Genomic DNA, 26,276 nt, shown 5'->3' on the forward strand with positions numbered 1-26,276 from the left:
GTGAATTTTTTAGGTCGTTCGACGTAGTATATCTGATCAGTGAGTGGAGTTTTCACCAGAGAGGCCTTATGCGCTCTATCCATCCCAGCAGGTGTCTGAATTCGCAATAGCTTCTTTACTTCAAAGAGCTCCTGAACAGCATCTTGAACGCCATTGGTCAATACCATGAGCTTCCTGTAATACCCCTAGTTTTCAAAAGGATAAAATGGGGATTTAATTTTGATTTTTATTGCATTTTTTTTTATTTTAATTATGTGACTTATGTGTTTTGTTTTCTTAATTGTTATATAGTGAATTGGTTTGTTTAATTGATTAAGTGTGAATTATTTGTTTTAGATTAATTGATTTATTTTAATTGTTTATTGGTTTTAAATTAATTGTTTAATTGAATTGGTGTTTTAAATTAATTATTTATTTATTTTAATTTAATTGGTTTTAACTGACGTGTCTTGTTTTATGGCTTATATGGTTTATATTTTAGGGTTATTTTAATTTAAGTTAAGGTTTCATTTATTCATGGTGTAGCCGACTTGTAAATTTAATTGAATTAAACATAGGTTAAATAATAGCCTATATATATAAAACTGTATGGTCTGCTAAGGTTGGAGAAACAAAAACAAAACCGTATTCACGGAATAGTATTTTGAGAGGAAAACAGAGAGGGTTCTTGAGAGAATCTGTGAGGCTAATGGAGGAAGGATAGAGGACGAGCAGAGGAGTTGCTCGTGGGTAAGTCAAGAAGCAACAGAGGAATAGGAGGTTTATCAAAGGAGGAAAACAATCTGGGGAATTCTGAAACGTAGAGACGGCGTAGAGGTTTTAATTCAAAATCTCATAGGCAAGTTTCATTCTATCTCCTTCCTGTAAACTTGTGTTCTGTGCATTCTAAATAGTCTCCAGGGGATTAATTAAAGTTTTAAAACTAATAATTGATGCATGTTTGCCGAACTGTAATTGAGGAACCTTTGAAATAACTGAAGCTTGTTTCTTTGCATAAACAGTGAGGATTATGTGTTAAACTCTTGTAAATTAATTCATAATGGAATGTGAGGAGTTGCTAGGATGGTTAATAAGTTAAGTAAACTTTAAAACAGATGTGTATGCATGACAAACTAAATTGTAATCTGTGTATAACTGTTTCGCGTTCTGTAACTGAAGTTGCTTCGTTTGTATAAACTGTTGTGAGCTGGAGTTAAACCTCTGTAAATTAATTTGGAATGGAATGTAAAGAGTTTCTAGGATGGTTAGGAAGTTAATTAAACTTTTAAAATGGATTGTATGCAGGTTAGAGTATTTCTGTAATTAGTTCTGCGTTTTTGAAATTGGAACTGTGGGTGTTTCTGCATAAACTGCCCTGTAATTGTTTGGATTTTTATAGAACAATTGGCAGTAGAATCAAGGGAGTTTATAGGAGTATTAGGGCTTAAATTGAACCTTTAAAAATCCTTAAAAAACTTAGGACAGACAGTTGGAACTTCTCCCGGAAGCAAAGACGAAGTAGTGAAGCAGAGAGGGGCTCTCAAGGGTGAGAGCCGGCTCCTAAATGGTGGGAGCCGGCTCCCATGAAGAGAGAGCCGGTTCTCCATGAGGGAGAGCCGGCTCTAGAAGCCTAGGAGCCGGCTCCAATAAAGGGGAGCCGGCTCCCATGGGAAAAAAACCCCTACGGGTGTTTTTTACAATTTTTCTGAAGTTCAAGGGCTTAAAAGTAATTACTGGAAAGTGATGGGGGGTTTTAAATGATTAAAATTAACTTGTTAAAGCCTTCAAATAGTTAGTTTATGCTAGGGTGCTAAACCTAAATGCATGTCATAAAACATAAGCTTATAATAGGCCTACTGTCAAGGAAGGAGGAATGCTTGTTTTGCTAAGTTGTTTTAACAACTTAATTTGGATTGACATTGTAATTATTGTTAGAATTTATATCAATGATATATTTAGCATAGTTCAGTTCCAGGAATATTGGTTATGACGTCATGTACTTGTATCCAATAAGTTGTATATTGTCGGGAGTAATGGAAGGTTAGTTGCTAGTTTCATGTTAGCAAATTAAATGAAACTGGAATAAAATACTTTTGAAGTTTCATATAATGTACTTAAACTTTGGAGTGTCATTATATCCGACACAGAATTTATAATGGGGAATTACATATATGCCATGAGATTTAATTATAAATTTGCATGCCGTAAAGGATTTGGGAGGATGTAAATGCTAGTCATCATTTTAACATTTAAAACAAACTAGTATGGATGTGTTGATTTGGAATTCTAGTATAATGTGCAGTTTAAAATTCTGATATTCATTATATTATGTTATGGAGGATAATTGCTGAACTGTCTAAATTTTGGTTCTGTCAATTACATGGAAATGGATGGTTTAAATTGTTTATTCTTATTTTAACAATTTTAAAAGGAGGATCTATGATTATAAACATATACTGGATGCATGATAGGATCTTATCAATATTTGATTTCTATTGTGTTGGTTTCCAGATGGATTTGATATTCAAACATGTGTGCATCATTGATGGATCATTTGCATTATATGTACCGGTATGGGACGGTGACATATTAGGAATGGATTAGATCAAAAAAAGCTAAGTCCTACCCCTTTCATACATATGGAATGGATTAACTCAAACAGTTAACTCCTACATGGATGCATGTCCTGTCAACTAAAACAGTTGAACGACATAATGGATGGTTGCTTTACTTTTCTGTATTAGGAAGAGATTTAAATATATACTTAAGTGCCGTGATACGAGCTTGAGTCTCCTGATCATGGTTAGGGTGCGTATATCGCCTAGGATTGATAACCAGGCCTGATGATGTTTCCTTGGTTGTTCTACTCGGGTTGAGACGGATTATGTGGGCTGGTGAACGTCCTATATTGTGTACTTATATCTATATGGACTATCTTAGCTATTGTTGAGCTATCTAGGATGTATCTGCGTATCGGGTTTATGTATGGATTGTAGTGGCATGGAACTTGCATGTGGGCCTGACCCACCCTTATTTTTCAGGTGATCGTCTATAACAGGTTTAGAGCTTGTTCGTGGTGATGCAGATACAGTCATTCACTCTTCCGACTAAATAGGATTTTTCTTTCTGGTTTTAGTTTTAGATTTTATTCTGTAAAGTTTTATCAGTTGAGATTATTAGGGGTCCACTAGTTAGATTCCCGAGTTGTACGGATTGGAAAGTTAATTTATATTAAAACTTTTATTTTTGGAGGTTTTACAATTAGAATTCTTTTCAGCATATCATTATTTTATTCTTAATTCAGTTTTATTCCTGCTTGTTTATATATTGATTGTCTGGTATCCTTCGGATCTGTACCCGGACTTGATCACCCGTGGTTCTAGAATCGAGGGGTATCACACTTCCAGCTGGATTCGGCTTGTTCATCCTGTGTGCGCTAAGGTTGGTTCTCTGAAGCTACTGCCTCAGTTCTTGTCCTTTGCTCCTGCCGATTCTCATTAACTTGAGCTTCATCTGCAGGAGGAATATTGTGGTTGAGGGGGACTCCCTCTGCATTGCCTGATTGTGCCGCTATCTGCTCTATGGCTGTCTAGAGAGTATCATTCTTTTGTTGTAGTAACGCAATCTGAGCCGTACTGGCCTCATTTGCTTGACGGAGAGTCTCAAATTGCTGTAGGAACTCCTCGCGCATCTTCTGTATTAGTTCTATCTATTGATCGGCTGCGGCTGCGGATCCTCTGATTGACATCCCGGATCGTAGTCGCATAAAAGATCTGTAATCACTCGTGGAGGTATATTTTTATACGTTTCCCACCGACGGTGCCAAAGTGTAGGTGCAAAAATTCGTTTAACTAAAAAGCTAAAAGAATAAATACAACTCACTCAAAATAAAAGAACAATTAATAAGAATAATTCAGAGAAAATCTTGTAATGCTCGATGGATCTTATTGGAGGTCTATGCCTCTATTTATATACAAAAAAAAAAGGTGAAATTATGGTAGGACTGCTATACTTGTCCTCTACGTTATTTCTATCTAACATTCATTCCATATACAATTTAAAGTTTCTTTCCTTCTTCAATTCTTTCCATGTAGAACTTCTTTCCATATAGGATTCTTCACCATGCAGGACTTCTTCCTATGCAGAGTTTCTTTACAGAAGGATCCTTTATTAAGTATAACTTGATTAATCCGAACCAATCTTGGATTATAAAGTGGGTGGGCCAAATGAGTATTTTAGCAGGCTAAGGGGTTAAAAATAAAGACCTTGAGTTGATATTGACTTTATTTGGGCTTGATCAAGATTGGGCTTTTGGTGGGCCAGATGGGGAATTATTGGGATAATATTTTATTTTAATGACGTGGCTGATTGTTATTGGAAGGGGGATTTTTCCTTCCACATTAAGTACTTTTTTTTTTGGGTGATTCTTTAGAACTTTTTTTTTAATTACTACTCTTTACTTCATCTCATCATTAAATGAGCATGTATGAATTGGAAGGTCAAGATTTTATATCCAAACATATTAAAATAATGATTTTAATTGCCTCTGCAAAACTTTTTTTACCAACTTTAAAAAAAACAAGAAAAGAAAAATGTTGATTTAACTGTATTATAGTTCAATAATACCGTGACACCTTATGTGTAAGGAAGTAGTTTTTTATATGTGTAGAGAGGTAAGCATTGTTCTTGTTAAAATAGATCACATGTTGTCATTCTTTTCTTCGCTCAAGTTAATTTGACCACACTAAACAATAGAATACGATCTCATTTGGAAATATAGTTGGAACATTTTAGTATACGGTGTTGAGATTCTATCTCTTATAGTACAGTTATATGATTGAATTATTTACTCCTTAATTTAGGACTAATTGGTAGGTAATTAGTTACCTGTTTTAGCTAATCATATTCTATAAAATTGGATGTAATACTCATCGAATAAATTATCGAATAGAGTTTTTAATGCTCATATTCTTCCTCTGAATTTCAAGATGGTATCAGAGTCATCATTGAACCGTAACTTTGAATCCCTTTGATTTTCTTTTTTTGAAGTTCACAAACCACACACAGACCAATACACATACAGACCCATACACAACCCAGAAATTACCAACCCTAAAATTCACCAATCTTCATCACAAGCTACACCCCTTGACTGCCGAACCGCGGTCGCATCACATTGTCGGTTCTTCGCCAAAACAAACTGCTGCCTGCTGGCAACGAATCGCTGCACTTCACCAGATCATCGCCGTTGCTGAATCTTCTTCGCTGACAGTCACCGTCGCACAAAGAGGAGAACCTCCAGCTGCTCTCATCCAGTTCAGTTGTTTCTGTTGCTTAACAGAGACTAATTGGGCTACTTGAATATATTTTGTTATATATATATATATATATATATATATATATATATTATAAATATATATATAATATTTATAAAAAAAAAAAAATATCAAAACCCTCTGTTTGGCCACAAGTGTACTTCTATTCCAGTTCTGGATTAGTTCAAAACTAAACCAGTTTTTGTAACCTCATTTGAAAACTGGTTTTGTGATAAACCAGTTCCAAAAAAAAAAAAAAAATGAGTGAAAAAAATGAATGAAAAAATAATTGAATCATCTGGAGCAGAAAAGTCTACCTACAAATGCACTCATTACAGCCAGACTGGTCATACCAAAAGTCGCTATTTCAAACTTGTGGGATATCCGAAATGATAAGATCTTCGCCGTTGGAAAAAGAATTCAACAAAGACCTCCATTGCAGTAGTTGTTAAGACAACAGATATTGGTAGTAAGAATTTCAATATTTATACACATGTTGCTAATAGTGTATGGATAATTGATTCTGGTGCCACAAATCATATGACATTTGATTCTTGACAGGTCTCATCTCTTATTTCATCTTCACACAAATTTATTTCTACTGCCAATGGGATTTCGACCCCAGTTATCGTGGAAAGATCTTTGACACTCACTGATAATCTGCATTTAGATTTTGTTTTAGTTGTTCCATTTTTATATTCTAATCTTTTGTCAGTTTCCCAAATAACCACAACTTTATCTTGTGTTGTCATTTTTTGGCCTGAATTTTGTGTATTTAAGGACATCCAAACAAAGCAGATGAATGGTTGTAGTATTCGGCGAGGGAAACTGTATTACTTGGACTTAATGTCCAAAAGTTCTAATAAGCTACGACAAGCATTGACAGTGGATGGTTCTGAGGAGGGAGGAAAAAATCTAAAATCTGGCTGTGGCATCGACGTTTAGGGCATGCTTCCTTTGGTTATCTGGAAAAATTATTTCCTAGTTTGTTTGTAAAATGTGATATTTCTAGTTTTCGCTGTGATGTTTGTGAACTAGCAAAGAGCCATCGTGTTTCGTATCCCTTATGTTTGCATAAAAGTCCACTTCCTTTTATAATTATATATTTTGATATTTGGGGTCCGTCCAAAGTCAATACTTTAGGTGGATTCCATTGGTTTGTTACTTTTATGGGATAATTTCACTGACACCCCCAGTAGTTTGGCCAAATATCAGTCTAAAATATCTTTCGAAAATAACTATCAGTTAGGTCCATTTTTGCTTTTCTGTCACAGTCTCCGTTAAAAGCATGGGAAAAGACAAATTTGCCCCTTTTTAAAATAACATTTAATTCAAAATATTAGATTAGTTAAAAGACAATTATACCCCCGACAATTATACCATAAATAAAATCCGTAACTTCATCATCTCTGGTGCTGGAGGCGATGAAGACGACAAGGGCTTGGAGGTTTCTCTGTAAACCCTTCCCATGCCCATACACAATCAACGAATCTAACGTTTTAAATTTTCCAGAATCGTCCACACCAATTTGGTATTAGAATTGGATGGCGCTTGGAATTGAATGAAAAAAAAATGTCTAAGCGAAATTGAATGAATTGGACTGGTTTGGACTTCGAATTAGGGCTTTGAGTGATGCTTTATCTAAGAAACGAAACGGCCGCCGTTCAGAGAAAATCAAGGGTTCCTGTTAACGAAGCTTCTGCAAATTCTGGAAGATGAAGCTTCAATGTGTTTGATTGAAACTAATTCTGGAAGTTGAAGCTTCAGGGTTACTGTTAACAAAGATTCAATGTGTTTGATTGAACCTAATTTTTTTTTTTTTTTTTCACTAATTGAAATCAGGGTTTGAATTGGGTGTGTTTGAGAGCACAGGAACTGATAGAAAAGCCCTCGTCGAGTCACCTTACAAACCAATGTCATCGGAAACTGAAACATCCACTGAGGAATAACGACTACGACTGATGAAGATTCCGGCGACGATGAAGGAGAGACCGACCCAAGCAACCAAATTCGGCAACCCCAAACAACCCAATCGGCAACCCCAAGTAACCCAACCTACCCGTGATTGCAACTCACAACCATAGTCGGCATAAAATGGTGAACACGACCCGCCGTCCCACACCGACAATCCACACATGACGGCCACGTAAACCGCCGGCGAGAAGACTGTTACCCGTGACGCATGACAGCGACCCACAGTCGACGGCGCAGCAACCTCTGGTTCGGCGTCTTCCTTCCCCCGAAACCACCACCGTCCGGCGACCCTCCCGCACTCTCTGGTTCAACCATCGCTGCAGTGCCCCACCGATCTCCCTTAGCCGCCATCGTCTCTGTGCCTAACCGGACGTCTCGGCCGCCGTCTTTTATGCGATTGTTACATATATATGGAGTATATATATATATATATGTGTCTCTGTGTATGTATGGAGTATATATATATGTCTCAGTGTGTGTATATATGGGTATATATATGTCTGTTTGTATATATAGTATAATTTGTAAATTTACAAATTTTTAAGGGGCCATATTGTCTATTAACAATGATATTTTGGAAAAAATTAAATTAAAAAATTGAGGGTGGACCAAAGTCAATGGTCCAATTAAAGTCAAAGGGTAAGAATGTCTTTTTACATGTAAAAAGTGGTCTGACATACCTGTAAACTAACTTTTGGGGTGTGAGTGAAAAACGGAGCAAACGATTGCAATGTGAGTGATAGTTATTTTCGAAAGATATTTTAAACTGATATTTGGCCAAACTACTGGGGGTGTCAGTGAAATTATCCCTACTTTTATTGATGACTGTACCAAGATGACCTGGTTGTGCTTGATGAAGTTCAAAGGTGAAGTGAACTTATAGTTTTAGAAGTTTCATAAAATGGTTGAAACTCAATACAATGCACATGTTCAGGTTCTCCGTAATGACAACGGTGGAGAATATCAAAATTTTGACCTTCAGCAATATTTGGAAGCACATGGAACTATTCATCAAACCACATGTTCCAATACACCCCAGCAGAACGGGGTTACAGAGCGAAAAAATCAACACTTGTTGGAGGTTGTTCGTGTTTCATTGATAGAAGCGCATATGCCATTATCGTATTGGGGAAAAGCACTTACCTCCGCAACATATCTCATCAATCGAGTACTTTCTAGCTCTATTGCCTTTCGGACACCATTACAGGTTCTCACTGACGCAGTTGTTGCCCCAACCGTTGCAAATCTTCCTTCTCATGTCTTTGGTTGTGTAGCATTTGTACACCTCCATAAGCATTAACGCAACAGGCTAACTCCTCGCGCATTGCGATGTGTTTTTCTCGGATATGCTACTCATCAAAAGGGGTATCGCTATTATCACCCTCCCACTCGACGAATGTTTATCACAATGGATGTTGTCTTCCATAAAGACTCGATGTATTTTTCCTCTGCGTCTGAACTTCAGGGGGAGTACCAGAATGAAATTCAGACTCTAGATTATGATTATCACATTTTTTAGGACGGTGATTCTAGTGTTAATGACTCACAAGTTGGACCAACCAATCAGAAATCAGGTGAATTGGATTCGAGTGGTAGTGTTAATGACTCACAAGTTGGACCAACCAATTAGGAATCTGGCGAATTGGATTCGAGAGGTATAAGTTTGGATCAAAGTGGTGATAAACGCCCAGAAATGGACAGTATGGTGCCAACCCCATCGTTGTTCGAGTTTGAGTCCCTCGCAACTGATATATCAAACTAATCGCCTGCTGAGGATGTTCCTGATTTAGTGCGTGAGCCACTCAGAAAACAATTACCACCGCGTCACACCAGAGGAATTCCTAAACCCACATATGAACTCGAACTTTCTAGTAAAGTTAAGTATCCCATGGGCAATTATGTGTCGAACCATCGTTTATCAGAATCAAATTTGTCATTTGTAAATCAATTATCTATTATATCTATTCTTAACAGTGTGCAGAAAGCCTTAGCTGACCCTAAGCGGAAAGCAGCTTTGAACGAGGAGATGAAATCTTTGCAGAAAAATGAAACTTGGGAATTTATTGATCCTCCACCAGGAAAGAAACCGGTTGGATGTCGATGGATTTACACTGTGAAGTATAAAGCAGATGGCGCAGTTGAACGCTGTAAAGCAAGATTGGTGGCAAAAGGTTACACCCAAACCTATGGAATCGATTACACAGAGACGTTCGCACCTGTAGCCAAAATAAACACAGTTCGTGTCTTGTTGTCTTTAGCTGCAAACTTGGATTGGCCATTGCAATAATTCGATGTGAAGAATGCCTTTCTGCATGGTGAATTATCTGAAGAAGTCTACATGGATCTCCCACCAGGATGTATGATACCTGAAAAGTATAGTTGAAAGGTCTGCAGATTAAAGAAATCATTATATGGGTTGAAACAATCTTCAAGAGCATGGTTTGGAAGATTCACAAAGTCTATGATAGCATTTGGTTACTGTCAGAGCAATTCAGACCACACATTATTTCTGAAGAAACAACAAGGTAAGATCACTACACTCATTGTATATGTAGATGACATGGTGGTTACAGGGAATGATCCTGAAGAAATGAAAGCTCTTAAGAAGTACTTGTCCAGAGAATTCGAAATGAAAGATCTAGGTCCTTTAAGATATTTTCTTGGGATTGAAGTATCTCGATCTAATAAAAGAATATTTCTATCTCAAAGAAAATATGCCTTAGATTTATTACAAGAGACTGGCATGACATCATGTCAACTAGCTGCAACACCAGTGGAAGAAGGACTGAAGTTATGTGTTGAGTCCAACCAAGTACCTGCTAATAAAGGAAGATACCAAAGACTTGTAGGGAGATTGATGTACTTAGCACACACTAGACCGGATCTGGCTTATGCATTGAACATTGTTTGCCAGTTTATGCGTGATCCTGGAGAGCAACATATGAATGCTGTTATGTGCATTTTGAGGTATTTGAAATCTGTTCCTGGAAAAGAAATTTTGTTCACTAAAAATGCTGGTTATCAAAACATAGCTGCATATACTGATGCTGACTAGGCTGGAGTTATAAATGATAGGCGATCTACTTCTGGTTACTTTACTTTTGTAGGAGGAAATCTTGTTACTTGGAGAAGCAAGAAACAATATGTTGTTGCTCGCTCAAGTGCAGAAGCTGAATTCAGAGGTATGGCGCTTGCACTTTGTGAAATATTGTGGTTAAGACTTCTATTGCGGGATTTGGGTTATCTACCTGGGCAACCTATTCGACTATATTGTGATAATAAAGCAGCATGTGATATTACCCATAATCCAGTTCAATATGATCGTACGAAAGCATGTTGAAATAGACAGATTCTTCATTAAGGAGAAGTTGGATGGGAAAATTATGGAGTTGCCTAAGATTCGATTTGAGGATTAACTAGCCGACATTCTCACCAAAGTAGTCTCAAATCAAGTGTTTTCAAAATTTTTAGACAAGTTGGGTATGTGTGACATCTATGCACCAACTTGAAGGGGAGTGTTGAGATTTTATCTCTTATAGTACAGTTGTAGGATTGAATTATTTACTCCTTGATTTAGGGCTAATTTGTAGGTAATTAGTTACCTATTTTAACTAATCATATTCTATAAATTGGATGTAATACTCATCGAATAAATTATCGAATAGAGTTTTTAATGTTCATATTCTTTCTCTAAATTTCAAGATACGGGTTATAGGATAAGAATCATAAGATGGTACATGATTTGCTTTTGTCTTTTTTTAGAAACTGTTGTGAGTCACAATTATCCAAAAGAGATATTTATATATTTTGGGACAAAGGGAGTAACTCATAGACTGTGCGACGTGAAGTTTGATCCAAGATTCATTCACTTAAGTCAACTTTTCAACTTTTACAAAATTTTACACTACAAGAAGTATGTTACCTCCATCCTTAACTGAACTTCAAACGTATTCATCAAGCAACGGACATGGATCATCTCCAGTATTTTTTCTCTTCAATTAAACATTTACAATTCCATGTCTAACTATTAGGAAAACACCACGTTAAACATTTTTTTTATTGAATTAATCTATTTATAAAACTATAACACAGTGGATAGTTACATAAGTGATCTCATGGATCATCTCCAATATTTTTCTCTTCAATTAAACATTTTCAATTCCATATCCAAATGCTAGGAAAACACCACTTTTATTTATTTATTTTTTTATTGAATTAAGTTGTTTATAAAACCATAACATAGTGGATAGTTACACAAGTGATGACGTGAACATTTTTTTATATAAAATTGGAGAGAAAAATGATTGGAGATGGTCCAAATCTCTAAAGAAAATTAAGCTATTACAATGGATTTTCAACATGCATATTTTGATCCATCAAACAAAAAGGAGATCACTAAATCAATTTACCCTTTTTTGAGTAAGATTCCACAATAAATTTTCAAAAGCAATTTTGAGAAGTAATTTCACAATGATCAGCTACATTACTATACATGCCGTAGGCCCAGGCCTCTAACAGTCGAGCCACACAATTGTGTGAACAAGCCCAAATTGAATCCAAATAATCGCCATTTCAACCACTTTGAAGCCCAATATGGATCCATATGTGAGAAGAGGATAGCAAAGCTGGAGTTGTTTTGGTGAGGCAAAAATGGCTTCTCCTCCTTCTACGAAGTTGCTTCTACTAAGAAGACTGTTACGAGTCCTGAAGCCTCCTTCATCTTCTTCTTCCTCCTCTTCCTATTCGATTCGCAGATCATGCCTCTATTCCTCTATGAACCTTCCAGAAGCTTCGAATTCTGCAGATAGACCTCCGATCTCAACCTCTTCTAGAAGCTTCTGCTCTCGTCCTTCCAATCTCAACGGCGAATCTGAAGGCCCAGCGCCTATCGATTACCGGTGCGTATTATCTCTCTCTACTTCTAAATTCATTTTGTACTCTTACCGCCCGTTTGGTTGCTAAGAAAACTGAGGGGAAAAAGAAAAAAACGAAAAAAGAATGTTCGGAAAGTGATTAGTCAAGTGTTGTTTCGGTATCTGAATAGTTTTTGTGTTATGCTCAATCTTAGATTCGTATCTTTAGTTTCTATTATTTTCTTTCAATTTCTCAACAATAACCAGACTAGTTATTAAGAGTTAATCATTACTTATTAGAAAAGGAGTTTATGAATGACGTGAATTTCTTCCGGGATTTTGTTATTGAGTCCTCCTATGCAATGCATATAATTTTCTGTTGTATTAGTTGGTATTGCTTAACTAACCTATAATGTGATTGAATTCTGACACCATTTTCATTTTCCGCTTAAGGCGTACTGTTATTGTTGCAGTATCACTTCATGTAAGAAGAAGGGAAAACAACAATTAATTTAGACTAGTTCTGAATATCGAGGCATGACCCAAGTCTTCTGTTTGTCCCTCCCTGCACTTCCAGTCAATTCAAACACTCTAAAACAAACAATTAGGTAATGTACACGGATTTCAACTCATGTTGCTTTGGTAGCAGTAGCACCGAATCTGCAACTTGGATTTGGAATTGTAGGAAATTTGGTTCAAACTTTAAACTAATTTATTTCCATTTCCAATCCAAGCTTCTGATTCGGTGCTCCCAAACATAGCATGAGTGAAATTAAAGATTGGTGGATGCAATTGTCAGTCCTCAAGAATTGGCTTGTGTACAGTAGGATTTGTTGCTATTCTTGGATGTTCCTCTGGGAGTACATTAACACTCCAAAGCCTTTTGTCCCATTATTGTTGCAGAGCAGAAGATTTTTAAAGGGATTTGTAAAGAAAGTGAGAGAGATAAGTGGAAGCTGGAGGGTGGACAATGAGAGAGAAAAATGTGGACCCTCCGGTGCTTTGACATAAGTTAGAAAAAAATTCATTGTATGTTAGAAATAAGATGAATAATAAAATTTTCATTTTGTATGATATAATTTTTGAATAATGAATACTACTGACTGCTAACATATGTCTACTGAGCCTTAATTGTTAAAATTATCCTTCCCTTAATTTTTTGTAGAAGTTCAATAATCTCTCTCTCCAGCTAAAAGGAAGACTGTAGTTTTTAAAAGAGGTTTTTTATCAATGGGGTTTGACATATGTGGATATTTCCCTTTTATGATTTCTGACTTGGAAAGTTGTTAGTTGCACTTTTAGTTAATACTGATGGTAGTTAGTGTGATGTTCTTCACAAATTGTCAAACAATGTTTAGTTTGAATAAAATAAGTAAAATATATTTCTAGGTAATAACATTAAATTCATTAATTGATACTAAAACAATTAGAAACATTCAAACATGACATTCTGGGATCGAAGTATGTGCATCATTGTTTTTCATGTTGTTTGCTAGAGATTAAAAATATTTCAAGGTTTTCGGTACTGATTCTCATTGCACCTTGACTGATAGTCCAGGACCATCACCTGCGACTGTTATAGTTATATTACCTGATTCCACAAATTTGAAACGGTGCTTGAATTTGAGCCTTTTGCAATCTATGAAGAAAATCACATTTATAAGGATATATATATATGTGTGTGTGTGTGTGTGTGTAGACATTTTTGGTTCTTTTATTCCTCTCAATATGCATATGTTTTATCAGTAAGATCCAAGATTTATTCGATAAAGTAATTTGTATAAAGTTCAATAAAATAGGAATACATGAGTTTGGAAATTTTAATAATGATGTGTGTTTCAAAAGATGAACTTCAAAACATCATTGGAGTGTGTTTAAATTTTCAGCTTTTTTATCCATGAGTGTTTCAAATATATTTTTAAATCGTCATTAGAGGCTTCAATACTTTATTGTCCTGAGTTGTAGTCCGTCATTTCCATAGTTGGTATAAATCTTAGGTGAGTTCAGTTGAAAATTTAAAATTCTTTGGGGCTTTGAGTATTAGTTATGAGAGTTTTGTTACTACATATGTTCTGTTATTAGTTTGTACGTAATGGGCTACAGTGAATTTGCTAATAATTAATATTTAAACAGATTTGTACTGCAGGAGGATGAATTTCACAGGCTGGCTGATTCCACAATACAAGATCTACTAGAGAAGTTAGAGGTAATATATTGATGCTCTCTCTGGAATTGTTAATGCGATTATTCTTACTGGTGAGGATTGGTGGTTGTTCTTGATGTTGATGGCAAGATTTGGTTTAATGATTTGTTTATGACATGAAAGTTAGCATCGGTGGTTAGAGCAATCATGCTGTGATCCCTGACATCAATTACTGACAGGCTTTTGAGACTCTTTCTATTTGTCAGTTTAAGGTCCTATAATGATGTATACAAAATAAAATATCTGAAGCAGATTATTATGATATATAGTTCTTACTTCTTAGTTTTGCAACCTTGATGACCTTATACTGTAGATGCAATAGGTATTAGCCCTCATTATGCAAGTTCTCCTTACCTCATTGTTTGTCCTCCCTCCTCTAGTTTTCACACCTGATCCAGGAAATGTTGTTACCCTCACTATCCAGTCTCCCCTAAAATTATCTGTTAAAATGAATTAAATTAATACTTTATTTTTATATTCCAAAATCAAAATTGGGTTGACGTATATCTTTTGAAGATTTCAGGTCGCAGATAAATTGACAAACTGATGTTTTGGCCATTTTGCATAATACATTTTGAAATGTGTAATCTATTTCCTATAGTAATTGACAGTCAGTATTACTCCGTTTTCAATTATCCTACTTTTCTTTGTGACCTGGCAGGAATATGGTGACTATATCGAGATTGATGGTTTTGACATAGACTATGGGGTGAGAATGATGGATTTCTGTTTAAGAGTGATGATTTCTTTTGATGTATGGCATTTCTTACAAGAAAACTGTGTTGTGCATTTGGCAGAACCAGGTATTAACCCTGAAGCTTGGGAGTTTGGGCACCTATGTGTTGAACAAACAAACACCAAATAGACAAATTTGGCTGTCTTCCCCTGTGAGGTGAAAAGCCCCCTTACATTTTGAGTTGTGGACTTTTGCCTGAGTATATTTGTTAAATGATATCTTTATGACTGTGTCATATAATGACTATCTTGGTTGTTCCCTAGAATTTTGCTTTCCACCTTGTTCTGGTTCTTTTTTTATTAATTACATATGAATTACATCACCGTCATCACTACTTTAGCATTGTAATAACCCAATATGCATTATAAAATAGTAACACTGATGTGAGATAGGTTTTGACTGGCATTAATATACTTTAACAAAAAAACAAATGTACATGGTAACAATTTGGTTGGCAAAGGTTGAAACTTTTGGACCAAACCAAAAATAAATAAAAAATGGCATGTATTGGAGAAAAGACATTGTAGGGAGGTATCTAGAATGGAACTGAAGTTGGGTAATGTAGGACTTATTTATTGGCAGTTAAAGAGTTCCGCATGTCGAAATGGATGGAGGGATGAGTTTTAAGTATTAAAGGTTCTATTCAGTTCTCTTTTTATTATTTGTTCTCTTTTTAGTTGGGGTATGGGGAGAGATTATACATCTGTTGATGAGATGATGGACTTTATGGGGTCTTTGGGTCCATAGGTCGTCCCCTTTTCCATTTTGTTTTCTGCCTTTTCGGTTCTTGTACAGCTCTTGGGATGCGTTCCCCTTTTGAACACTTTCTAATACATCTTACTTATTAAAAATAAAAAAAATAAAAAAAAAAGGTTCTATTCAGGTTCAACTTTTTTTTTTTGTGATAAGTTCTATTCAGGTTCAACATTCTTGTATGCTAAAATCCATCAAAGCTCACACAAAAGCATGGAAAGACCAAGAAAAATATAAAAGACACTTTGGAATAATTACTTGTGTAAACAAGTAAAATGCTACAACTTCTCTACATGCATTACTTCGCCAACCTATGGTAACATTTATATTAGATATATTAAAAGGTAATGTATGAAAACTTTTCTTGATTCATAATTTTGTAATGGTTTACGCCTTGTGCTCTCTCTTGGTTCATAAATTTCTGTCATATCCTTGTCTTTGTACTGCTTAGTACCTTCTACACTGTACACTTCTATGCATTGGCCATTTCATTGTATTTTCCTCCTTTTTTCAAAATTGAAAAGTATGTAGTGTTGTTTAATGCCTATGAAGGGGAGTCCGTTTTCTTAATTAGTAGAGCATTGTTATTAAGTAAAATTATGTATTACAAAAGATAACTGTGAATCTACGGTGTGCTAGTGAAAAAAATTAGAGATTGAATGTGTTTGCAAATACAATAAGAAGAAAAAAACAAAAAGAAAACTGCTAGGCTAAATCCCTAAATCGTTTTAAAATGTTTGATGTTTTAGTTTAAATTTGTGAAAAGAACCTAGGCTACCCTTTTTAGTACCATGAATATGTAGGTTGGAAGGGGAGCTTGTGTTACGGATCATATAGTCATTTTCATGTTAACAGACTTACTTTTCCAAATATTAGTGGCTGAAACATGTAGTGCATCTCAATCAATGACTTTGGGCTTCTGTAATCAACACCAATGCAATTAGAGTGATAATGAACTTCTTGTTTTATTAACTTGTTAACCTGAGATTAGAACCTGGGTTAATATCAGCAAAGCCTAAAGGATATAATGACTGCCCCTCAAGATCGTAGACACTACTAAAATTTCCAAGTGGTAATCAGACATGCATAGAATATATGTTGGAAGTGCATATTATGAGAGAAGTTTGATTCTTATCTTGTAAATGACTCCACTTTGGTATGTCTTATAATTACCTGGACATATGATGAGCCCACGGATTCTTCAAAATCATGATTATGGAGTAGGATTTCGTACTTTCTAGTTTCTATACTGAGTTTTTCTTCTGTATATTCCCTGGTGAAGCAATCCTTGTTGATTGGCTATGAATGTGGGGTCTAGTGCTTTTCTGTGGAGGCTGAGACCAACAGCTTTCTTTCTTTCTTTGTTTTGTGGTAGATTGTTGGAGTATGAGGTTTGCATCTTTTAAATTTGTGTTTTTGAAATATTCAACAGGCATTGTTTTCATATGATTGGCACCTGTTTAGATCACGTTAGCACAATTGTTAATAGCCCGGTGCAGTATGATATTTTTTTATTTTTTTGGTTCTTTTTTTTCCCTAAGGAGCAAAAAATGAGTTTAAAACTTCTTTATTCCATGAGCACTTTATGCTTTGTACTGAAACGAGTCACGAGGCGCACAGAAGGATGTCTGTGGTTCCTTGATAACTTCTGTTGAAGGTAGGAATTATAATTATGAGAAATAAAACATGACTATGCAGAGTCCCCAAAATTACTGTGGGATAATATATATAAATTTATATAGGCATATGTGTTTATAATGATATCTAAACTAATATGTACAAACATAAAAAAATAACTCTTGTTAAACTTCGTTGAAGGAATAGTATTAAGAATTTCCAATCAGAGATGCTGTTTTGGTGTTAGCAAACTGTTGAGCTGTGACAACAAAATAGTATGACCTAAGGTAAATAATGTACAGAATTGCCAGAGACCAATTTTGATTGGTTGTTGAACGATTTCAATTAAGCAAAGTTTTATTTCAATTATCTGAGGTTGAACTAGCATGGTTGAAGAATAAGACTGTTCTTTTTGCTTTTTTATTAAACCTACAAAAGCCTGTTCTTGAGCAGTTGTAATGCGGATGTATTTGAGGTAGAAAATTATAGACATGGATTCACATATGATCCTGTGTAATGTGAATCTTGATCAAACAAGTGCTTCGGTACTAGTCTACTAGATGTTCTTTGTGCTTTTTGTTGTGTCTCAGTGAAGGCTATTTGCATCTCTTTACCACCCCTTGTTTAATAATATAAAAATATTTGGCGATGACTAATGAGACTTTTGTGCTCTTATTCCTTTCTGAGACAATGTCTGAAGTTTTTATTTTTTCATCGTGTAGTGGTCCAGCTAGGTTTGATTGGGATGGAGATGCTCAAGCTTGGGTCTACAGGCGGAAACATGCAAATTTATCCGAACTTTTAGAAATCGAGTTGGAGCAACTATGTGGCGAACCCATCAGTCTTTCTTGAACCATTATGGGTGTGGTGTAACATGCTGTGGAGTGTCTTCATGAGTTCATGTTGATCATCATTAGCTTCGCATGTTTTTCTTCTTCACTGGGTTGCTTTTTTAACTTGCCCTTGTTCTGATTTTAAATGGAAACTTCATGGTTGTACTGATTTTGGGAGTTCCTGTTCACATTGGTGCTTATATGGTCTTTCTGGTAATGGAGTCCAAGCTTCCAACCTAAATATGCACACGTGCGATGGATCTTCGTAGCTGTCCAATGATGTTGTTACAGCACGATTCGAAATGTCACAATTACAACCACTAAAATATGGACACGGTGAATGGCTTTGTGTCGCTTTCAGGCATAATGAGATGACGCCGAGGGTGAGAATCCAAAGATGAACCGAAAGACAGCCCAAATAATATCTTCACGATGGTTAAGAATGACACAACACCAGCCACATACTCAATTCCTTTCCTCTCATAACATCGACAACTTTCCACCACAAGAAGTTAGTCTATGATTCCATTCCCTTCTCACCCAAAGCAATTATTTATTATTTCAACGTATGGTCCCTGATAAATTCTATCCCATAAACAACCCCACACTCAATTTATTATTGAAATAAGCAATTGAAACTAAATGATACAGTTGGAAGACCAATGAGCATTTGGGGATGATGATCGATGAGAAAGTCCCTCAACCACAACCTTCAAAGTCGTTTTAAGCTATGTATGCATTATTTTATATTTTCTGGTTAAGAATACAATAATTTCTACTGTTTCTTGTTTCAATAAAGTTGAAATCGCTGCTACCCCATTCGATGTGATGCCGGCCACATAATGTGGCTTAATTTCATTCAAAATATATGACAAGATTGAAGTTAAATTTGGTTTATAATAGTACTTATAGTGATAAAGAGAATCATCTACCTACTGGATATATAGTCACTAGATATTATTTACTCAGGAAAGTGAAATAAAAAAAAATTCAGTACTGAATGAAATGATATGAGTCTGAAATTCCACAATATAGGTCAAGGTGAGAGAAGAAAAGAAAACTATAAATTTCTCCCATACCTATGATAATAAAATAACACCCAACCGAGAAAAAATAAATAAATAAATAAAGACACGACAAACAGACCCATCAATTTCCGGAACGAAGTCAACCAACATTGGCGCCATCCCCCGGAACAGGAGAGGAAATTATGTAGTGTTTGGCTGTAGGCCAAAGTTAGCCTATTATTATTATTATTGTTCCTTAATAGGTTAGCCTATTATTTAAAGCTGCAGCCACGTTGGGAATATATATATATATAAAATAAAATAAAATCATTTGAAGCTGCAACCAGAGCCACCCATGAAGTCAATATTTGATAGGTTTCTTGTGATTTGTGTGGTAAACTATATCACTATGCACACAGGGAGGGAGAGAGTAGGGTAAAAGTAAAAGAATATTATGAGGCAGAAAAAGCATTAAAAAAAAAGCATCGCACACTTGGTTTGTATGCGAGGAAACACAAAAGCAGGCTGAAGAAACAAGTGATTTTGAAAGGAAGAATGGAATTGATGGGGCTTTCTTGCTTGCAGGTTCATGCATTTGTTTGTGAGGCTATGTAGAGTGACACGCCACAACCTGCTTAGCTAAAGTTGGAAACACACAGTCACACACTACATTAAAGCTCCACCACATTCTTCTCTTCTCCTCTCTTCGATCTAACCCCCGCACGGTGGTCCCACCTCCTCATATTCATTCATATTATGACCGCTTATGTTTACCCCCAACTTCCCACAAACCACCATTTTCTGTAATTGGTGGTGATCAAGAAACACCCTTACAACTTAGAAGGTTGCTTTGATAGTGTTTAGTGGCTTTTAATTATCAAATTAGTAAATATAATATGTATCTATATATTTAAAGTAATTACCAAAAAACATATAAGAATCTTATCATGTGTTGGAAGAGATGATGAGACTAAAAGTTGGATTGCTTAGGATGCCTTTGTTTGTGGAAATGCCAGTTTCTAATTCTATCTTGTATATGTCCCCACCCTTTTTATGGATTAGGATTGCATAAAATATATCTATGATGTTAATCTATAGTATAGTCTTTAATTAATTAATTTCAGTCTATCCATTAGAGAAAACAAAGAAAGATAACGAGTGACATTTTCTAACATTCCTAGATACAGTTTTGTTTGTATGAACTATTTTTTGGTTTGTTTTATTGTCTACACACTTTCTACCAAACTGACAAGTGTTCAATCATAATTTATATTTCTAGCAAAAGAAAATTTAACAAACACAACACCAAGTGCCCAAAATTATACAAAAACCCCAACACGGTAATTGATGACTTTTGTGATCTAATTCCAAATGAGAGAGATCAAATGAAATCTCTGTTTTAAAAATACATATATATGTGTACATATGAAGTTAAAGACACAATGGTTAAGCTAAATTAATCGATATCGTTGCTTTGTTTGTTAGCAAGCTAATAGAAGGTTAATTATGGATTAAACTACATCTGATCGGACGTTACGAAGACTCGGAATAATCGAAATCAACGGCTCTCGGACTCTTGCTAAGTTCACAGATACCAGCAATCGCAGCAGCGGGCACTTTGTCGCTGGAAGTCGCGTCTTGTTGACCGAATTTCTTGAGCGACTCCACGATCGCCGCCGTCGAACCCACCGATGCCTGCCCAACACGCCCCGACTCATTTTGCTCAATTCTTCGGCTTTTCATTGGCCTCGTTGTTTCGGCAAAAGCAGCCGCTCCTTCTCCTCCGGACACAGCTGCCTCCACCGCCGCCTCCGACGACGGACTATTACGTCGAGAAGATGAGCTGCCTTCATCATCGTCCTACAATAACACAAAATCGTCACCGTTAAGTCTCCAATGTGTTGTAGATTAAGATTAAAAAAAAGAAGAGACAGATTAAATCGTAATAATTGCGCATTTCAAGGCTTAAAATGCGATCGTTGAAACGGCTATGACTGAATGTAGAAAACGAAGAATTACAAGTCAAAATTCAAACATGTTTCAAATAAACCTAATTAAGCAGTTAGATCTGTTCGTACTACAGAAAAATGTCAAATCAAAGCAGAAAATGCAAGAGATTGAGAGAAAATTCTTACATTGGAGTGAAGATCTGAATCATTCTCGCGCATTCGTTTCGAAGAAACATCTCGATCGCCATTATTGAACCTGCAAGAGGACTCTTCGCTGCTCGAGCAACTCGCAGCCGGAGGCTGCATCGTAGACGACCACGGCACAACCTGATTCTCTCCGTCTTCCTCATCATCATCATCATCTTCTTCATCTTCATCTTCATCTTCGTATTCGTCTTCGGTATCAGTTTCATCAACATTATCTCCTTCGCTCTCTTCTTCCTCTCTCCTTCCTCCTCCATCAGCACAAGTCTCGCACACCGATATTGTTTTCCCGAGCTTGGAACCACACGCGGTCCAGGCGGTCGGAGATTGACAGACGTGGCAGAGAAGGCTCCTGGAATGCCTCGCCACCAGGAAGTTGGCGAAGTGAACCTTGGCGTCACAGTCCCAACACAAACTCGCCTGATCGGACTCGCAGTACAATCTCGCCGGAAACTTGCAGAGTTCACAGCTCTTCTTCATTTCTATTTCAAAGTCCCAATTTCCTTTCCCTTTGCTTTTCCTTTCTCTCTGAACGAGGAGAAGACGTAATTGAGAAAGGGCAACTTGCAATAGAATACGAAACCACCCTGCTTTGTCTAAAAACTACGAAATTACCTTCTACTATGGTACGGTTCTAAAGGGGTAGATTTGTCATTATATTGATTTATACGAATTGTCCAGACCTGGGGCTTTGTGTCCAAAGCAAGGTCCTAGCCTGTCGAATTTATTGCCAGGTGTTGGTTCGACAGGGAACAAGGGGTTGTGTGGTGTAGGTTCGTCGTCGGGGGATTTTGTTTCCTTGGTTCGTGCAGGATATTTTCTATGGATACGATTCGTGACCTGTCGTCCACATGGCGGTTAGATTCTGATTCGCTTATGTGGCGTGATATGGTTGATCAAGCCACGTGATTGCAACTGATCTGGCGAGAGTGGACGCGCAAAGTGGGGCCTCCGTGATTTTGGTGATGCCCAAGCGAACCGGAACCACCAGTTTTAAGGCCACTGAAAACCGTAAAAGATCCGGGTCCAAGTGTTGCTTGTTATTATTAAAAGTATAACATGTTTTATTTTGTTTTATTATTGTTTCTTTGCCGTAACTCAATTAGCCAGTGATTCTAAGTTCTAACAAGAAACAACTACTTTCAACTTTTGATACAATGATTTTTAATTCCGAAATACTTAAACTTATATCTATATAATAATTTTAATTATCTTTCACATTCCAAGTGAATATATATATATATATATCCTAATTTCATTTTGTTTTGGTTGGCTTTTTAAGAAAAAGATTATACTTGAGTTCGGCTTCGAAGAAAATTATCTCTAGTTGGATCCGTCAAATTTGTGATGTATTTTATAAAAATGTTGGGATATTTGCTATACATTTCAACTTTTTTATAATGTGAATCCCAAACTAGATTGGACATAAATTACTATTCCACCGAAAAAAATATTTGTTCGTGTTGACCTCTAATTATTAGATGAAGATTTGTGTTTACAAGTTTGTAACATGAAAATACAATGCTGATATGAGGTGTCTTGAGTTATCCTTTGAAGTTACTATATTTTGAATAGAAAAATAAACACAAATTACATCGTCATATAGCTAATATTAAAATGATTTCACAGAAAAAGAAAAAATAAAAATGAGAACAAAATAGTATAAAATAAAATTATATGAGATGGTTAAATATGATTGTTTAATTCGATAAAAAAAAGTAAATCTAAAATTTTGATTGATTTGTATAATTTATTGTAAATAAATTTTGATACAATATTTTTAAAGCAAAATTGTACCAATATTTTTACAGTCTCAATATTTATAAATAATCACGACAAAAACACAAGCACAACTTATAACAAATCTCATCTCATACAAAAAGTAATATATACTTATAAGGGAAATACTTATGTAACACTCACATATTATTGACCTTATTAGGAAAGGAAAGACGAGTTAATTTAGTCTTAATGTCCATGGCATCATTTATCAGACATTTAGTTATTTTGACTCTGGACAAACAAAGTTTGACCGCTTCCACCAATGGTGTTAAATTAGTCCGTGGGTCCTAGGTCCGGCCTAAATTTCTTTGGACAGACTCCAGACACGGCCCAATAAAGAAGGAGGCAGCGTATGAATCACCCTGGACCAGGTCTGGGCCTTGCCCTCGGATTCATGGCTTGTTTCTCAGCATGAACAACGATAAGGCCGAACTTTAGGCCTCCATATGGGCCCATCCAAAGGCCTCCATATGTCCGCCGGTAGTTGTGGGTTTAGGGGTACACCTTTTGCTGCTCAAACTGTAACAGGAAATGCTATTCAGTCGTGAATCAAGGTTTGAAGTTCAGGTACGCCTGAATGAAGAAGAAATTATTGGCTTTGAAACTGGATATGCCAAAAGGTATTTATGGCACACAAGCGCGTATCCATCCAAAGAAGTTCTGAAATCTAAAAAAACCAACAGAAATAAGAAAATAAAGAGAAGCAACAATCATCATCATAGCTTACCCATTCAACAAAAAAAAAAAAAAAAAAAAAAATCATCATCATCATAATTTTTTATTATTTTATTATTTATTTTTCAGCAACAATCTTATGACCACACTTACCCAAAGGAAAAAAAAAAATGCGTGGCTGAGGTTTCCCAAAAGTTTCATATACGTGTTAAAAAATATATTAAAAAAATTACTTTCAAATTTTGAACGTTTAAGAAATATAAGATGCAAGCATTTAAAAACTACACATAAACATGATATAGATATGTTCTTTGCGAGATTATTTGTGATTCATGATTTTTTTTCATATTTTGTTTGTGTGTGTATATATATAGTAGGATATTCTGCATAGTTGCAAGGCGAAATATAACACGAAGAACAATTCTATCAAATGTGAAGTGATCTTTACCTTTTTCATAAACACGATAATCCTCGTCATTTGCGATGAATTGCAAAAATGTTAATGTGAGTGTTTGGCCTGTAAAAATGGTTAGTTCCGATGGAACCGGATGGCCGTGCCTGGAACTGTTATAGTTCTAAAGAGAGATTCAAATAATATTCCAAAAGAAAGATTGCAAGACCAGGCGATTGCGATGAGATCTGAAATGAACACCTCAGGGTTCTTTTTGTCTTTGAAAAATGACTTCAGGACTGCTATTTGGCTAGTAAGGAAAGAACTACTTCTGCAAGTAATTGACTGAAATGTAAAATTATCTAGTGTAAAGTAAAGAATGGGGCTTAGGCTAAACATGTTGAAAGTACATTGTAATAAAAAGAGAATTTGTATTGAAAATTATGTTGTAATTTGTGTTGTGTGTTGAACAGGCCTTCTAAGTAACAATAGCATGCCTTATTTATAGAATTTAGTAATGGTAACTTGCATGTAAGTGCTCGCTTCCTAAACTGCCATATGTTCCATGACTTTCCACTTGAATATAACCACTCGCTTCCTAGGCTACCAAGTGTCTCATGACTTTCCACTTGCATGTAACCGCTTGTTTCCTTAGCTACCACGTGTTCCATGACTTTCCACTTACATGTAACCGTTTGCTTCCTAAACTGCCACGTGTCCTATGATTTTCCACTTGCATATAACCGCTTGTTTCCTTAGCTGCCACGTGTGCATATCAGCCTTTCATTGGAATCGGCCACAACAACTTTTCATTGGAAAGTGACCGATGATTATGGTGCAAATGGTTATAGTTGTGGTCCTTTTATCAAGTCACATGTCCACCTTGAATTGATTTTTAGCCAAAGTATTTAAAAGATAGTGATTTCCACTTAAACGTTGTAATACCTTTTCATTAGAATTGACCTGGGCAATCATTCCACAGAAAGTGGCTGATAATCATGGTATAAAAGAATTGATATATAGCAAGTCTTATGTAAAAATTTGCCACGTGTCAACTCAGACTTTGACAATCTCATACCTTTGCTTCCATGTGTTATAAGTATGACTTTAGGAACCACAACCGTCCATCGAAATTTCCCAGAAGAAAGCAATCTTTCTTCAGAAAGTTCTACTTTGCAGAATATCTTGTCTCCAATCCATAGCCATACTTTTCTTGATGGAGTGTTCTATAATTTTTATTGAATGTCATGAGGTACACGGTGTGACATTCATCTTTTTCCTTTGAAAAAAGAAAATCCTTTTAAATGCTGTCAATATTCAAGGTTTTTTTTTTTTTTAATTCCCAATTTAATATGCTCTGAACTTCGAGTCTAAACAATGACTATAATATATGATAATGTCTAAGGCTAGGTATTTTTCTGATTTGTCCTTTGAACAACATACGACATATATTTTGGATGGGTCCTAAATAATAAAGATTAAAAGTAGGGTTTACCATTCTAGAATAGTCCGAATGTGGTACAGAACTTGCATCTAATATGTCATAACATATCTTAGCAATTTTATTTTTTATTTTTTTATAATTTAGATTATTCTTCAAAGGATTGTGCATATGCCATACCATCAAATATTCTTGCTTTTGTTTCAAAGACCAATTTGTATAATCAATAATACTTTCAACAAATCCCTCACCAAAAATTTAAAAAATAATTGCGATTAGTAAAAAATAATACTAATGATAAAAGGAAAAAAAATTATTAATGTGATTTTATTTTATTTTTGATGATAATCAAACTTATTAAAATATTTCATAATTTATTATTGGATATATGCAATCTTCAATTTTATGTGCATCAAACATTTACCCAAAAAACAAATTTTTTTTAAAAATTAAAAACAATTCAATTAGTCAAATTTACAACCAATTTCATCCAAAATTCACATAGAACTTCAATAACTATCACAGAGAATCCAACTTCTTGGTGAGTCTTCCCACCACAAATCC

At 35.6% G+C, this 26,276-nt stretch overlaps 3 protein-coding genes across 3 annotated transcripts; 2 read left to right on the forward strand and 1 right to left on the reverse strand.

The window, feature by feature from the left end:
* The first annotated feature begins 9,729 nt into the window (after nt 1-9,729).
* On the forward strand, nt 9,730-10,323 carry LOC132309604 (uncharacterized mitochondrial protein AtMg00810-like). Its single transcript, XM_059807897.1, has one exon. It carries the CDS (start codon nt 9,730-9,732, stop codon nt 10,321-10,323), a length of 594 nt encoding a protein of 197 aa, XP_059663880.1.
* A 1,539-nt stretch (nt 10,324-11,862) lies between these two features.
* On the forward strand, nt 11,863-18,480 carry LOC132307316 (frataxin, mitochondrial). Its single transcript, XM_059805036.1, has 5 exons — nt 11,863-12,166; nt 14,255-14,327; nt 14,986-15,033; nt 15,122-15,216; nt 18,153-18,480. The coding sequence occupies exons 1-5, from the start codon at nt 11,919-11,921 to the stop codon at nt 18,280-18,282; spliced, it is 594 nt and encodes a 197-aa protein (XP_059661019.1). The 5' UTR covers nt 11,863-11,918; the 3' UTR covers nt 18,283-18,480.
* A 2,109-nt stretch (nt 18,481-20,589) lies between these two features.
* LOC132307315 (uncharacterized) lies at nt 20,590-21,968 on the reverse strand. The gene is made up of 2 exons (XM_059805035.1): nt 21,406-21,968; nt 20,590-21,130 (listed from the first exon to the last, which is right to left on the reverse strand). Exons 1-2 carry the CDS (start codon nt 21,901-21,903, stop codon nt 20,804-20,806), a joined length of 825 nt encoding a protein of 274 aa, XP_059661018.1. The 5' UTR covers nt 21,904-21,968; the 3' UTR covers nt 20,590-20,803.
* Between the last annotated feature and the right edge of the window lie 4,308 nt (nt 21,969-26,276).

This window comes from Cornus florida, unplaced genomic scaffold (genome assembly GCF_030987335.1).
Source record: "Cornus florida cultivar Cherokee Brave unplaced genomic scaffold, ASM3098733v1 CherokeeBrave_3.0.0_Hap2_Chr05, whole genome shotgun sequence".
Classification (NCBI taxonomy): domain Eukaryota; kingdom Viridiplantae; phylum Streptophyta; class Magnoliopsida; order Cornales; family Cornaceae; genus Cornus; species Cornus florida.

Bases quoted from the DNA above. Each gene is read 5' to 3' on its own strand.
- LOC132309604 (XM_059807897.1), top strand. From the start codon at position 9,730: ATGATAGCATTTGGTTACTGTCAGAGCAATTCAGACCACACATTATTT.
- LOC132307316 (XM_059805036.1), top strand. From the start codon at position 11,919: ATGGCTTCTCCTCCTTCTACGAAGTTGCTTCTACTAAGAAGACTGTTA. The intron at 12,167-14,254 runs GTGCGTATTATC...ATATTTAAACAG, and splicing joins CCAGCGCCTATCGATTACCG to ATTTGTACTGCAGGAGGATG. The intron at 15,034-15,121 runs GTGAGAATGATG...TGCATTTGGCAG, and splicing joins GTTTTGACATAGACTATGGG to AACCAGGTATTAACCCTGAA.
- LOC132307315 (XM_059805035.1), bottom strand. From the start codon at position 21,903: ATGAAGAAGAGCTGTGAACTCTGCAAGTTTCCGGCGAGATTGTACTGC. The intron at 21,131-21,405 runs GTAAGAATTTTC...GTGTTATTGTAG, and splicing joins ATTCAGATCTTCACTCCAAT to GACGATGATGAAGGCAGCTC.